Consider the following 15,944-nt stretch of genomic DNA (forward strand, 5'->3'; position numbering starts at 1 on the left):
CAATCGTTCATCCAGACGATGCCCCACAGATTTGCCTGTAGGCCGAGCATGTTTTCTCAACTGAAGTTTTTTTTTTTTCCAATGACTTCAGCTTGTATCAAGTTGGAAGGAAACAAAAAGAGCAGGACACACCGTGTTTCTCTATTCTTAGCCTGTGCTGGAATTAAGCTATGAATTTAGCTATTAGCTTCCTCTTCGTCAAGGCAAAAAAAAACTAAAAGGGGACACGTGGGGACACAGAGATGGCAGCTCCACAGAGAACAAGGTCTTCCATTTCAACCCAGCATGTGTGGTCGCTTAGGCCTAGGCGCTCTGTTCAGACTTAATCAGCCAGCTGAATCTCAGTGTCTCTGCCTTTACTCTTTAGAAAGGTCAGGCTGGAGGCTGCTGTGGAAATGCCATGTAGGAAAGATCTTTATCAGCTTGAACTGAGCTGTACTGGAGAACCCCAGTGGGGAGTTCTTCAGATAATTACCGCTGCGACTTTCGGTGCACGCCTGGGGACCCGAAGACTCAATTAAGCCCCAAGTCTGGTTAGTTTTACATGCTGCAATCTCGTGGCTGTTAGCTGATGAGCTTCGTGAACCTGTCATGTGCTAATCGCAGACATGGAGAGCCACCACAGTGTGGAGTTAATCAGCCCTGCCTGACCTCTGCAGAACTCAGAAGGAGAATACTGCCCCCTCTCCAGTGTGCCAGGGAGCAGGAGAGGCTAATGTGTTTACGCGCACGGAGCCCAGAACCAGAGGGCCCAGCCATCCAGCAGTCTCCCTTCCTACCTGGTAGCATCTCTCCCCTTCCTCTTCTTCTCCTCCTCCTCAATCTCTGCTCTTACTCAGCTCCCTCGCTCTCCTGCTCTCCTCCTCTCCTCCTCTCTTCTCCTCCTTCCCCCCACCCCACCCTCTGACTACTATCTCTGTTTTCAATTTAATTTAAGGATTCTGCCGCAGAGTATCGGTCCAGGAGGCCCAGGAGGCCCAGGAGGCCCTCCCCTTGCTGACACGCACATCCGTGCTCTTCCTACCGTCCCATGAGGGTGGTGCTTGGCCTTGTATGGTGTACCTTCCCTGCAGGCTCCTGAGGTCCTGCCCTACTTAGAGACACCCTCGGTGCTGTGGCCAGCATAGCTCCACCTTGTGGCTTTGGGGGACATACTTCACAGAAGAGGAGGACCCAGCAGCCACTTGGCGTGACCAGGTCCCAGAAACCAGCTTTTAGAAGCACCTGCTGGAGAAACTGCCTTGCATTGCAAGGCTGTGTAAAACTCGGCAGCGGTTCAGATTTCCTGAGAAACGGCCACCAGTGTGATCCCCGCTTTCATTTTCCTGGATAAACATTTATTAGGCACTAAATCTACAAAGCAGGGAAGGGATTGATAGTTACCTGTTGATAGACAGTTGTGTCCAGACAGTCTCCCAGAAAACCTTCCTAACAGCCTGAAAGTTCAGGGTTCCTGGGACATTTTCCAGATGAGACTATGGCTGAGTGCGGTATTGGTCTCTGTTGTGACCCAAATACCTGACAAGTGGAGGCTTACAGGAGGAAGGGCTTATCTTTGGTTCATGGCACAGTCCTTCAAAGGAAAGGAAAAGTTACAGCCATGTTCAAGGTAGAATCGTTTTCTCTAGGCTTAAGGGGAGCCACCAGTCGCTGGAGATGCTTCTGAGGTGGGGGTCAAGGCTTAGGAGGTCCATGGACACGCTCTCGTGTTCCAAGGACATTGAGAGATATGGGTCATGCAGGTCTCAGTCCTTCTAGCATCCAAAACTGGCAATGCAGGGCTGCTCCGGCAAGGGATGAGCATTGCTCTCCGTCAACAGCCACGTCAACCGTTCCAAGAACAGTAAAGAGTCGCAAAGCTTCCGCCTTGTGCTGTCACAGCTACTCAGGCAGAAAGAAGGCTGAAGCAAGAGGAATATGTGGGGCCAGAAGTTCAAGACCAATCTGTACAACAGAGTAAGACCCCATCATCTTTAAAATGGGGAGGAAGCTGGGTATAGTGGCGCACACCTTCAATCCCAGCCTTCGAAAGGCAGAGGCAGGTAGAGCTCTGAGTTTGAGGCCAGCCTGATCTACATGTGGTCCACGTTAATCATGGCTACATGGTAAGATCCTGTCTCAAAGATGTGTGTGTGTGTGTGTGTTTGTGTGTGTGTGTGTGTGTGTGTAAATAAGTAAAAATAAAATATATGCAAGGGAAAGGGGCTGCATGTATTTCAGTGGTAGGGAATTCATACAGCATGTGTGAGGCCCTAAGTTTACGTCTCCTTGCTGCCAGAATGAAATAGTAAAACTAAAGAAATAAATAGTGGGTGTGGTGGCTCACACTTGAACTCAGGAAGAAGAATTGCCACATTGAAGGCCAGCCTGGGCTACAGATGAGCTCCTGCCTTAAAGAGAGCCAGAGAGCCAGAACGTGAGGGGGTGGGCAGAAACAGGTGGGTATTAGCATCTTTCTAGAGTGGCAAATGTATAAGCTAATTAGCCTCCCTGCTAACTTGCTGTGTAAATTCTCCCATCACAAACACCCCATAAATGCTAATGAAGTTGCTGCAGATACTCCTTAAAGTGCTGAGCTGAGCCCCCAAGAGGTGAAGAAACAAGAAAGGAATAGAAAGTCAAAGGAGGTATTGGGAGGGTGTGAGGGCACAGGCCGGTAACCCAGCCCTTAGGAGGCTGAGGCAGAAAGAAACAAGCTCAGGCCTCATGCCTAGAAGAACAGCACATTACAGTTATCGAAGGCATAGGCTTAAAGACTGAAAGTAAATAGTAAAGGGCCAGAGATGTGGTGACACACGCCTTTAACCCCAGCACTTGGGAGGCAGAGGCACACATATCTTCATGAGATCAAGGTCAGCCTCATCTACAAATCCAGTTCCAGTTCAACCAGGACTACATAGTGAGACTCTGTCTCAAAAACAAAACAAAACAAACAAACCATGTTTTTAAAAAAAGCCAGAGGGGTGGCAGTGCAGAGCCCTTTGACCCCAGCATCCAGGAGGCCTCAAAGCAGGAGGACCATGAGGTCCAGGTCAGCCTGGGTTTCATATAGAGATTCTGTCTGAAAAGAAAAAGGATAGAAGAAAACTAACAGATGAGCAAGACGCTTGGAAAAATAAAAATAAAAAGTGAGAGATTTGAAATGAGCCAAACGAAACTTCTGGATATGAGAAAGCAGGGTGGAAACCATGCTGGGTGATTCAGTAGCAGGTTAGACAGAGGAAGAGAGAAACCACTGCAAGATCCACGTGTAGAAATTACCCATGATGCATCAGGAAGGGAGTAAGAGAGTAGAAAAGAGGAAGTTCCTTAGTCATCTAATGCAAAAGCTAAAAGAAGAGCAGAGGGGAGAGAGAGTTGAATGCCTGTGGATTTTCCAGAAGTAAGTCCTGAGCTGCAGGGAGCAACCATGCCTGGTTGATAGATGCTTGGGAATAAACACGGCCCACCATGAGTTGCTAAGCAGGGACAAGCACAGAAACAGCCAGCCTATTCCTGACTAGGTCACCGTTGTAGAATATTATTTTAGGAAGTATTATATTTGTTTATGCTGTGGAACATTTGTTTAATGATGCAAAGATGTGTTACAATCTTTTATGTTGCATTTGTTTAACTCTGTGAAGCTGAGTTACTTTGCCTGTCTAAAAACCTGTCTGGTCTAATAAAGAGCTGAATGGCCAATAGCTAGGCAGGAGAAAGGATAGGTGGGGCTGGCAGGCAGAGAGAATAAATAGGAGGAGAAATCTAGAGATGAGAAAATCAAGGAGCAGGAAAAGAAGGGTCCAGCCACCCAACCACACAGCCAGACATGAAATAAAAAGGAAAGAAAAGATATACAGAAATAGAGAAAGGGGGGGCTCAGCGGTTAAGAGCATTGCCTGTTCTTCCAAAGGTCCTGAGTTCAATTCCTGGCAACCACATAGTGGCTCACAACCATCTGTAATGAGGTCTGGTGCCCTCTTCTGGTCTGCAGGCATACACACAGACAGAATATTGTACACATAATAAGTAAATAAATAAATAAATAGAGAAAGGTAAAAGCCCAACAGCAAAAGGTAGATGGGATAATTTAAGAAAAGCTAGCAAGAAACAAGCCAAGCTAAGGCCAGGCATTCGTAAGAAAGAATAAGCTCTGGGCGGTGGTGGCACGCACCTTTAATCCCAGCACTTGGGAGGCAGAGGCAGGCAGATCTCTGTGAGTTTGAGGCCAGCCTGGTCTACAGAGTGAGTTTCAGTACAGGCTCCAAAGCTACACAGAGAAATCCGGTCTCAAAATAAATAAATAAATAAATAAAACAGCCCCTGTGGGATTTATTTGGGAGCTGGGTGGTGGACCCCCAAAGAGCCAAGACTAAAGAATAAAAACAACCGATTACAGATTATACACACTCAATTAAGGAACACTGTGGTGCAGGCCTGGAATCCTAGTACCAGAGAAGGGGAGGCCAGCTCTGGCTACATAGTGAGTCTGGAGATCTCATGGGAAAAAACTTAAAGGGGGTAGGGTGGGTATTAGAGAGGGTAAGATGGCTCGATCGGTAAAGTTCCTGTAGCTGCAAACATGAGGACCTGAATTCAGATCCATGTAAGACAGCCGGGCTTGGCTGTGCCGTCTGTGACAGAGACAATTGAGGCCTCAGAGTTTGCTGACCAGTCAACCTAGCCAGTTAGTCGGTACCAGGTTCAGTGACAGATCCTGTCTCCAAAGACAAGGAAGACGGCAACTGAGCAAGCCAGCCAGCATCAACCTCCAGCCTCTACCCACATGCACATGCGTGTGCTACATGCATACACCACACACACACACACACACACACACACAATTCTTTTAAAGGAAGAAAAGGGAATCAGCTATGGTGGTGCATGCCCTATTCCCAGCACTCTGGGGCCAGAGGCAGGTAGATCTCAATGCGTTCTAGGCCTATCTGTCTTTATAATGAGTTCCAAGCCAGCAAGGGGCTACAAAGTCAGACCCTGTCTCAAAAAGGGGGAAAGGGGCCTGGAGAACTGGCTTAGTGGTTAACAGCATATAGTAGTGCTCTTTCAGAGGACGTAAATTTGATTCCCAATACCCACGTCCAGCCATTCACAACTGCTTGTAACTCTTGCTCCAGGGGAATCTGACAACTTCTAGCATCTGCTGGGCCCTGCACTCATGGGCACGTACACCTGGACATACATATATGTAATTGTAATGATACTAATAAAACATTTCTTTAACGATTTATTTGAGTAGCCCAGCTCTAGAACCCGCACACTCCCAGTTGGCCAAACCTTGGCTTGGCTGTCACCAGACACCAGCAGGAATACACAGCTGGCAGTGGCTCCGTCATGTGGCCCTTTCATTGCCACGGTAACGCACAAGTCACAATCGCAGTTGGTGTGATTTATTTCCCAGCCATGAAGCTGGCCCCACCAGTTGCTTGAACCAAGGCAGACCTAACTTTAGCCCACCTGGGGGGCAGCCAGGAGAAGCCAGGTGGAACAGATTAATTTTGAGGTTCCTGGGGTATAGTAATAGCTGTCTCTCTGGGGTAGGTATCAGAGAGCAGAAATGAAGGTTTAGGGGCCTTTGGAAGACTCCGTCTCAAATCCTGATCAGACGGCCAAACAGGTTCCTCTGGAGGGATTTCCTGCCAGTGTGAGCCTCCCATGGGGGCAACACTGCAGACAGAGCCCCCTCCTCCCAACTCATCTTCTCCCTTTATGGTTTCCTCCCCTTCCGTGGCAAGCGAGTGTTGTATCTTTTCAATGGACTTGGTTTGTGTTTGACACAGCTCAGATCATCTCCAAAGCCTTTCTTGCAAATCTGCAGCTGGCAGACGCTGCCCCCCCGCCCTCCTCCCCCCCCCCCCCGGCACCCTGCATTCCCATCTTATCACTCTCTGCACACAGGAACCCCTGATGGGAGGCACAGGATTCATCTACTTTGCAGGTCAGACTTGAGACGCTCTGGGCTTTCCAACTGAGAGTCTCGTTCCTGACAACGTGACGAGCATGGGGGAGTGTGCTTATGCCTCTCTGGCCATTTGGGGAGCTGTCAAAATCGGTCTCCCTTTAGCGAGGCCGGCTGTGGGGACAGGGAGACTCACAGAAGTCAGAGCAGGTATGGTGGGTTCCATGGGCGGAGCTGGCCCCCTGTGTTCTTTAAATGCTTGGCTTTAGAATGTATACATCACATCCAGGGTTTTCAAGGCTGACCCTGGGAAAAGAGTGTCCCTTCCGGTTTTTGGATGGGCCTTAGAAAAAGCGAAGGCAGCCATCTCTAGACTTCTAGGAGAGCCACAAAGTCCAAGTGCCGTGCTAGGAGTCCAGGGGGCAGCCCAGAGGTGTAGGCTGAGAGCAAATGGTGGCAGAAGTGAAGGAAGAATGGGAGGCCATGGCGCACACTATTTAATCCCAGCACCTGGGAGGCAGAGGCAGGGGGATCTCTGTGAGTTCGAGGCCAGCCTGGTCTACAGAGCGAGTTTCAGGACAAGCAGGGCCACACAGAGAAACCCTGTCTTGGAATACCAAGCAAACAGAAACAATAACAAAAATGAAGGGCAAACGCTGCACCATGGCATGGATGTTCTTGACGCCACTGAGCCAACTCTTGGGCGTTAAAGGTTTATTTTTATTCTTTCACTAAGCGTAGGGGTGTGAGTGCCCAGACAAGCCAGAAGAGGGTGTCAGATCCCCTGGAGCTTGGGGTTTTGGTTGTGAGATGCCCAACTTGGGTGCTGGGAACTGAACCAGGGTCCTTGGCAAGAGCTCTTAGCCACTGAGCCCTCTTTCCAGCCCCCGAACTGAACACTTTAACACGATAAAGGACAGGACGTGTGGCTGACTTAATAGAGTGCTTGTGTAGCATGCATGAACCCTGTGTTCCATCCCCAGGGCCTCATTAACTTGGAGTGGTGGCCTACTCCCAACAGCAGGGAGGTAAAAGTAGAAAGGTTGCCAGTTCAAGGCTATCCTCCACTCCATAGCTTGTTCTAAACCAGCCTATGATGCGCGGGGTCCTGTCTCAAACTAAACAAAAATGACAAGATGGGAAATGTTCTGTGTGTTTTCTCACATCCTCTAGGGATGGAGGGTGGCTGTGGCAGAACATCTGCTTCCTGGGCACCTGAACACTGGCTCTGTGGTAAAGAGCCCTTGGCTGTACTTGCCGAGGATCCAAGTTCGGTTCCCAGTACCCACATCAGGCAACTCACAGCTGCCTCTAACTCCATAGCATCAAGTGAACCATCTTCTGGCCTCCAAGGGCACCTGAACATACAACTCATGTACATATGCACGTACAAAACACTTAAAGAAAAGTAAAACATTTTAAGAAATTTGGGAGCAACGATGAAATACTATTCCATGGCCTGTCACGGGTTATCATTCTCCAATTGCTCTGTTGGGGTTTGTTTTTGAGATAGGGTTTCACGTATCCAGGCTAGCCTAAACGTAGCAATATAACCAAGGATGATGCCTCCTTACTGCCAAAGTTATAGCAGAATGAAGGACCGCCCACCCCCATGGTAATAGCAAGATGGAGGACCGCCCACCCCCATGGTAATAGCAGGATGGAGGACCGCCCACCCCCTTGGTAATAGGATGGAGGACCGCCCACCCCCATGGTAATAGCAGGATGGGGGACCGCCCACCCCCTTGGTAATAGGATGGAGGACCGCCCACCCCCATGGTAATAGCAGAAAATGAAAAGATCTAAGGATCAGTTGCAGAAATGAGAAATCCAAGCACAAAAGCTGCCCGTGTCTGTGACTTCTGAACTTAAAAGATCATCTCACCCTTTTATATAAGAATATGAATATTCATAAGCCTGGGGCGGAGATGGAAGGCACAAGCCAAGCCAGTGCTCTCCTGTTGAGCTGCATCCTCAGCCCTGTGGGTCTGTACTTAACAACTCAGACCTTCACAAGAGGGAAAGCCTGAGCCAGAAAATGACTCTTGGCAGGCTGTCCCCACAGCTAAAGAATGCCAGGGCCGTTAGATGCTCATCTCTGGCATCTTTATATTTTTACACTTACTTACGTGTGTGTGTGTTGTGTATGTGTGTTTGCTATGTATGTATGTGTATTGTTTGTGTGTGTATGTATGTGTATTGTCTGTGTGTTTGCTATGTATGTATGTGTATTGTTTGTGTGTGCTGTGTATGGATGGATGGATGGGGGATGGATGTGCGCACGCATGCATACTTGCATGCCTCTGTTCACATGTGGAGGTCAGAAGACAATTTGACTTGTTCTCTCCTACTATGTGGGTTCCTGGGATCAAACTCAGGCACTTCTACTCACTGAGCCATTTCACTGGCCCTCCGGCGTCTTTTGCTGGTCTTGAAAAGTGGGTGTATTCTATGCTGATTCCACATCCTGACCCCAGATTGCGTGTCCTTATGAGGGGCTGCTGGACACTGAAGGTGCAATCAGGATTTTTTTTTCAATGCAGGGACAGGAACGCAGGGCCTTGCACGTCTACACAAGCACATTAACCCTGTGTGATGATCCCAGCCCCCCATAAGGACATTTCTGTACCTCGCCTAGAAGGCCCAAATTATCTGGGGTTCAAAAGTTCCAGCCTTTTTTAGGGGGTGGGCTGGTTGATTGTTTTCCAGGCTGGCCTGAACTTGCTATATTGGAACTCTTGATCCTCCCACCTCCGCCTCAGTGGTGCTGGGATCACAGGTGTGTGACACCATGCCCAGCTTTAAACAGTGTCTTGCGGCTGTGCCTTTCTCACAGCCCTCGTCCCTGGCACAGCCTCATCCTGTCCTTTCCACTTCTAGAACCTTCAGAGAGTGGGTAATGTTCTCGGACCTCCCATTCAGGATTCCACAGTGGATGGTCTTGCAGCTGTCCTTAACCAACATCTGTATGTTGCTGAGAGCCTAGCTTGTAGTTTGTGTTCAGGTTTTACCCCCGTTGCAGAGAAGAAATCTTTTGAATGCAAACTCATCCGAGAACAGAAAGAAAGGGTTTAGTGAGGCAGCTGCCGGCTGGGCTTCAGGAATGGCGAAACGCGTGTGCAGTCCATCCTGGTTTATGTCCACTCTGGACTACCATAGGAGGCTCAGTTCAAGGGCAAAGCAGTAGCCTTTTAAGGCTTTTTCCAAGGCTTTCCCTGGATCTAGCAATTGCTCCGAAACCCCTGCTATTTTTCCTGTTGGCCACAAGGAGGTGTGGCACTCTACAGCTGTCCCATGACAGAATGGCCACTCTCCAGGGAGATGGAATTCCCTAGGGCAAAGGAGGCATCTGAATGGTCCATCCCAGAGGTCCTGGCCCAGTGGTGACCAGAGACCCTTTTGGTTACTGTATCAGAAGAGAGAATGGTCCCAGGGACCTCACGGCTGTCCAGGTACCCTGGGTTGTAGTCCTTGCTGGATTCTCTCTAGCTGTGTGGCCTTGGGCTGGTGCCACCTCCTCTCTGAGCCCATTTCCCATCTTCCAAGGGAAGGGTTCAGAATGAGGGAGACAGGTCATCCATGTTCTCAGTCAGTGTGAGCTTTTGGGTGCTGGGAAGATGCCCTGGTTCCAGCTTGAGCTGTGCTACTTGCTGTCTATGTCACTGTGGATGTTAACTGTGACAGCAACACTTAGCAGGAAGAGATCAGGCATGTAAGGGTCTGACTCAGGGCCTGGAGCCCTGAAAAAGCCACCCCCCCATTGCCGTGTGTGTGTGTGTGTGTGTGTGTGTGTGTGTGTGTGTGTGTGTGTGTTATGGGGTATTTGTTCACACTGACACTCCAAGACTGCTAATTAAGTTTACCTTGAATGAACCAGGGGATAGAGCCAACCATTGGTTAACTGGAATTAGCCATAGAGATTTTGGAGGACCTAGATGGGGGACACAGGAAGATACAGTGAGGCGCTTAGGAGATTCTCGGCCCTTTCGATTTGGGAAGTGTGGAGAGTTAGGGTCAGGTGATTGTTCCTCCACCGCTCTTTGGATCTATCAGGTTTTTACCCCAATATCTTTTTACCTCAATTACCCCAATAGTTACTTTTATTAATAACAGAACAACATAGGTACACACTTCATGTGTGTATCCATGTGCAAGTATGTATGTGTATGAGACAGTGATCGCCTTTATCATTCTTAAGCCCCCTGCCACCCCAACCTTCCCCCATCCCACCCCACACATACACCACCCTACCCCTCTCATGGGGACCCACTGTGGCATAGACCACTGACAGACTCTGCTGGACTCTCTCACCAGATTGCCAAGGGATCATCGAGGATGTGGTCCTTCTGGGTGCACCGGTAGAAGGGGACCCCAAGTACTGGGAACCGTTCCGGAAGGTGGTGTCCGGAAGAATCGTCAACGGGTACTGCAGGTCTGTCTGAACCTTATGCCTTGGTGAAGGAAGCAATATCTCCTGAGCACCTAGTGCCCCATCACACCCTTGCTGGAGACAGGAAGCCTCTATGCTAGAAGATACCAGAAGCTGGCCACTGGCTGTCAGCTGTGCAGCCAAGCCAGGGGTTCAGGTCTGGAAAGCATCTCACCCTGCAGGATGGTCATTGACAGGGGGGTACCTGACCCCGAGTCAGGCCCAAGGTCACCTGCAGGATGACTCAGCAGATTAGAACTGTAGGGGAAGCGTGGGGGTGGCACCTGAGACTGAAACACACCAGGGCTCCAGTCAGGAGCCCTTTAAGGCTAAGGCATTCCATTGGCAGTGGAATCCGGGCTCTGTTTTTGGAACGTGATTTCTGAGCAGGGGCGGGAAGATGGAAGAAGCTGCTGGCAGTATGGAGGGCTAGCACCCTGGGCAGCAGGACCTCTGGCAAGCAGGGGGACTTGGGGAATCCACTGGAGGGGGGGACAGCCCTGTTTGGAGTCTGAGGAGAGGCCCTCAGAATTTCATTCTCTACAATAACCTCAAGCTCCCAAAAAGCAGCGCCCCCACTTCAAGCTTGCAAGAACATCCTTATGACGCAGGCCACAGGCTAGTTAGCCGTACAAATTGCGAGCCTCATAAACCACCACAGGCATAGGTCCCAAGGGCTTTGGATAAGGGGCCTGCAGTGAAAACATAGGATGATGTCGCTCTAAGCTCAAAATCTAAGGGCAGTCTGGAAGGAGGAGACGGTGACTGTTATCTTTTGAAGGCAGGCTCTCCTACAGCCCAGGCTGGCTTTGAACTCTCTACAACCAAAGATCCTTCTGCCTCTACCTCCCAAGTGTTGTGATGCACAAACATGCACCACCAATTCTGGTTTATGTGGTGCTGGGATCTAAAGCAGGACTCGTGCATGCTAGGCAAGTAGGCAGTCCACCGAGCAGAGCGCTTGCCCAGGCCCCAGGGACCCAACTTTAAATATTATCATTTAAGGAAAAAAATTACATATATATATATATATATATATATATATATATATATATATAATCCATACATATGAGGGACTTGGGGCAAGTGCTGCAGGTTTGAGCAACAGTGTGCATGCAGCCCACGCTGTAAGGCAATGCAGTGCTCAGAGGTCGGAACTGAAGGGGCGGGTGAACCAGAGGTTCTGGGTGACCACTAAAGGCGGAGGGACAGACAGTGGAAGGCCTATGATGGAGGAGCCTGCAGGAGAAGAGCAAATGGTGGGGTTCCTATTTAAAGGATTCATCTCAGGAGGGGGCACCAGGTGTGGGCTGGTGTCCACATGCCATCCCTGCATTTGGAGGCTGAGGTGGGAGGATTGTGAGTTTGAGGCCAACCCAGGCTACACAGTGTCCCGCTGTGCCCAGTTAGTCAGTTGCCCAACCTGCCTGGGCTCAGGTTGACGGTGCCCATTTCTGCCTGCAGGGGAGACTGGTTGCTGAGCTTCGTGTACCGCACGTCTTCTGTGCAGCTCCGGGTCGCAGGCCTCCAGCCCGTGCTGCTGCAGGACCGGAGGATGGAGAATGTGGACCTGTCCGCAGTGGTGAGTGCTGGCCTGGCCCTCTAAGGGCTCCCCATTGGCTTGTGGATCACTGCAGCACTTGGCAGTAGCACCTGCATAGATCTATCGGCTATCCTATCGGCTCCATGCCAGCCTTTCCCCCTTGGCTGTAATCCTCAAGCTTCTACTGCCAGGCAGGAACTGCTGTGTCCCATTTACAGATGAGAAAATCCGAGCTTAGGAGAATTCCGGTCTCCCAACTAGAAACTCACAGGGCTGGATCCAAACCCCTAGCTAGAGTCTTCAAATTACCACCCTCCTCTCCTCCACCCCCGCAGCAATAACCAGATCACTGGTCAGGGCTACCCCCGCCCCTCACCCCAGCAATAACCAAAGCAAGCAGAGGACTCAGGTGCGGAGCATTGTCTAGATGCAAAACAGTCATCCCTGGTGCTGGCCAAGAAAGAACATAATCCAGCACTAAGCCCAGCCATCATATGGGGAGTTTCCTTAAGATGCAGGGCCCTGGGCTCGTGAGTGCTCCCTGATACTAGCCCCCTCCTCTTCCTCTTCAGCCCCCTCCCCACTACCCTCACTTCTCCAGTTTGGAGACTAGATGCTTGCGGACCTCCTCAAACACCTTGGCTTTGGCTCAGCTCCTGCCTAATAATAGCTCTTTATCACATTAGGGGCCCCAGCAAAGCGGTGCTTTCCTCCTCTGACTAATTAGAGGTAATTAGCATTGCCTTTGTGTCCCTGGCTTTCCTTGGCAGCTCACTGCTGGAGGAGGGGATGGCAGGGCTCCCTCGGGAGGATTTGCCTGGCAGCTCCCTCTGCGTCAGCAGCCAGGAGACCTGTCCCATCCCTCCTCCCTGTGGCAGGCAGGGACCATCTCTGGTGGGGGGTGGAGAAAGGGACCCTGGCTAGGAAGCCTCTCTCGGCTGCAGCTGGTGAAGGATTTTACCACCCCAGGGCTCAGTGCTTGAAGCTGTCCAGGAAGCCCTGGTCCAGGACAAACCTCTCCGTGTCCCAAAGGATGTGCTTGATTTAGAAGTTAACACAGGGCCAGCCACAGAGTACAGCAGTCAGTAACAGCACCAGCGTCAGGTAACAATGGCCATTGTGAATCAGGTGACCCTGCAAAAGGTCCCAGGAGGACATACTGATCCATGGTTCAGATGTGGAAACTGAGGCTACAGCTCGTGACAAACACGAGCGTATTAGTGACTTTCTGAGTCGCTTGTGACCACGCCCCTTGGCAGAAATAACTGAATTGGGGATTTATTTGCATTCGGCTTCAGTTCGCAAGGGCAAGCGAAGTCCAGCCGGAAGCTGTTCACAGAGGGATGGATCGACAGCAAAGGCGGAGGGAGGAGGCCAAGCCTAAGCGGCACATTCAAAGCCCACTTCCCGTGCCCTCTTCCACCAGCTGGGCCCTACCTCCTAACGGCTCTCCCAACACCACTAGAGAAGGAACAGTCAGGGACATGAGCCCGAGGGGGACATTGTAGATTCAAGCCAGAAACCCAGGGCAGCTGCCCCAGAGCTTGGGCCCTCGGCCACACGCTGGTGCCGCCTGCGTTCCTCAACCTTGTCAACAGTTTGCAGCCCTGGTGGCATGCCCTTATCCACATGGTCTCCTGCTCACGCCAGCACACATGGTGCTGGGGTTATTGCCAGTTTCGTTTTACAGAAGAAGCGGGGACAGCAAGGAACCCGGGGCTTAGTGGCCAAGGAAGGGGTCCTCAGGACGGACAGGTAGGGTGGTGGCAGCCAAGCCAGGTCTCTTGCAAGGCAGGAAAGGGGAAATGCTGGGGTCCACCCCTACCCACACGGACCTGGTAACTCCTCAAGTTCATAGTCTCTTGGCCAGTAGTCAATGAGCCTTTGCTAATGGACAGTGGGGGTAGTGTGTCCTGAGACATCATTCATGGAAGATGGCTGCTTTGTATTAGTGATATCTGGCTGTACAGGGCAGTGGGCAGGGCTTGGTAGGACAGCTGGGGAGATGGTCACGGGCTAAAAACTTGAGTCCACATCATGGGACCCTAACCCTAACCCTAACCCCACCTTGAGCCCACCCATGACCCACCTTGCCCTGCTGCTGGCTGTAAACATGGAGTACCAACAGCAATGACTCCATCTTGGGTCTCTGTAGACCTGCCAAGACCTGGATCAGCCTATGGCAGAGGAGGCTAGAGCTGTGGGCTGTAGGTGTGATGGCCACCTGAAGTCAGCAGCAATGACAGTGACACAGCCCTTCCTGGCCGCCTGTTCCCACACAGCCCTGGCACCAGTCCCCACTCCTTCCCCAGGATCCCAAATGCTCAGGAAAGCAGCTGTAATTTGTCCATGGAGAACTGGTTGGTGTTTGTCCCTGCAGGTCTGAAGTTTCCACACACACACACCCCTGCCCCCAGGGCACTCTGGACTTGAGAACCACTGAAAATTAGGACCCTAGGATTCTGAGGGACTGGCTGAGTCACTTGGATCCCAGGGAAAGGGTGGGCCTGTCCACTATCCTGCCCACCCACCCCCCGTGGTCCTCATTCATGGTCTCCCTGCAGGTCAATGGGCACTTGGACTACGCCAAGCAAATGGATGTGATCCTGAAGGCTGTGGGCATTCGTACCAAGCCAGGCTGGGGTGAGAAAGGATTCCTCCTGGCCCCTGGCAGCCTGGCCCAAGAAGAGCCTCTCCAGACAGCCACAGTCTCCACAGATGAGGCAATCCACCAAGATGGGCAAACCCAGGAACCTGGCCCAGAAGACAGTCTCAAAACCGCTGGACCTTCCAGTGCCAGGCTATCCCAGATGCCAACAGAACCAGACCAATCCACAGAGGCCTTGCTCCCTGCTGCTGCCAGTCCAGCAGAAGGACCCGTGATCTGCAGCCATGGTGTGGGTCCTAACCCACTGGGCTGCCCTGACTGCACACAAGGGACCCGGGAGTCCTGTGCAGAACTGGACTGACCCCAGGAGTCCAGTTATCTCTTTAGACTTCTGTATTCAATTTTTTCTCATACCTCTGGACTCCTCAGAGAGTTCTGGAGGTGTAGAATTTCCACAGGTGCCTTTCTGAAACAGAAAGAGCCTGGAATGGAGAGCTGGTGAGAAAAACGCTTGCTCCCTGAAGGGACACTGGCCATGTGACCCGCAACATCAGCCCAGCTCCAGGCCAGCGTAGGCTCCTGCCCTGCAGGTCCATCCAGAGGCCCAGGAGTCACTGTGAGACTGGAGGTCCCTGTGCTCTTTCTTCCTCCACCTCCAGTGGAACCAAGTGTCTTCCTGATCTTTTATCAACTCTCCTGGGCTGCCCACCAGCCCCAGGCCCTACCAGTAGGGTGTTTTCAGGTGCCAATGAAGTTCCTCTCTCTCTCTCTCTCTCTCTCTCTCTCTCTCTCTCTCTCTCTCTCTCTCTCTGCTCTTCTTGGGAGGTCCAGTCAGCGCTGTCTCATACAGATGTGCAGGCTGTGTGCATGCACTGCACAATTGCAGGAGTAACTGAGACAGATGTCATGTGAATGGTGCCCCACCCTGAGCTTGTGAGACATGGTGGCCCTGTCTAGAATGGTGGCCAGTGGAATAAAGGCAGAATTCACAGTCGGCATAGAGAGAAATGGGCCTGATGATAAAAGGATTACACAGGGAGGGACCAATAAGTACTAAAGCCTTTTCTCTTAACCTTTGTGGCTGCCTTTTATTTTATGCTTGGGAAACTGAGTCTCTATGTATTTAGGAAATCTGTTAAAGGCCACATGGCTGATCAGTCATGGAGTCACTGTGAAGTCTAGCCAATGGGATTTTAGACCCGAGCTCTAAGGTCCTGCATCTGCATCCATGGGAACCTCCTCCTTGTTCCTCCCACCTCTTCTGTAGAGCAGGGATGGAGGTGGCCCGCCCCCATTGCGAACGTGGAGAAATAAGACCCATCCGAGGCTGTGGGTGTCACAGTGTTCAGAAACCGGATGCCCCTCCGGTGTGCAGCACCTGTTCACTTTATAGACACCTACCCAACTCATGCTGCTTTCAGGACAAGTTGCTGTGTCCACACGGAAAAAATGACAATGATTTGTCGGG

General features: G+C 51.1%; 1 protein-coding gene across 7 annotated transcripts in view; it reads left to right on the plus strand.

Annotated features, from left to right (window-relative positions):
* Positions 1–15,548, plus strand: part of Tmco4 (transmembrane and coiled-coil domains 4) — a 68,454-nt gene extending 52,906 nt beyond the window's left edge. For all 7 annotated transcript variants that reach the window (XM_075945734.1, XM_075945733.1, XM_075945727.1 and 4 more), the window contains 3 exons: positions 10,211–10,328; positions 11,790–11,907; positions 14,433–15,548. In XM_075945734.1, coding sequence (XP_075801849.1) covers positions 10,211–10,328; positions 11,790–11,907; positions 14,433–14,837 — 641 coding nt within the window. In that variant the 3' untranslated portion in view covers positions 14,838–15,548. The remainder of the gene's footprint in view (positions 1–10,210; positions 10,329–11,789; positions 11,908–14,432) is intronic.
* The last annotated feature ends 396 nt before the right edge of the window (positions 15,549–15,944 follow it).

Source organism: Microtus pennsylvanicus, chromosome 13, assembly GCF_037038515.1.
Source record: "Microtus pennsylvanicus isolate mMicPen1 chromosome 13, mMicPen1.hap1, whole genome shotgun sequence".
Lineage (NCBI taxonomy): Eukaryota > Metazoa > Chordata > Mammalia > Rodentia > Cricetidae > Microtus > Microtus pennsylvanicus.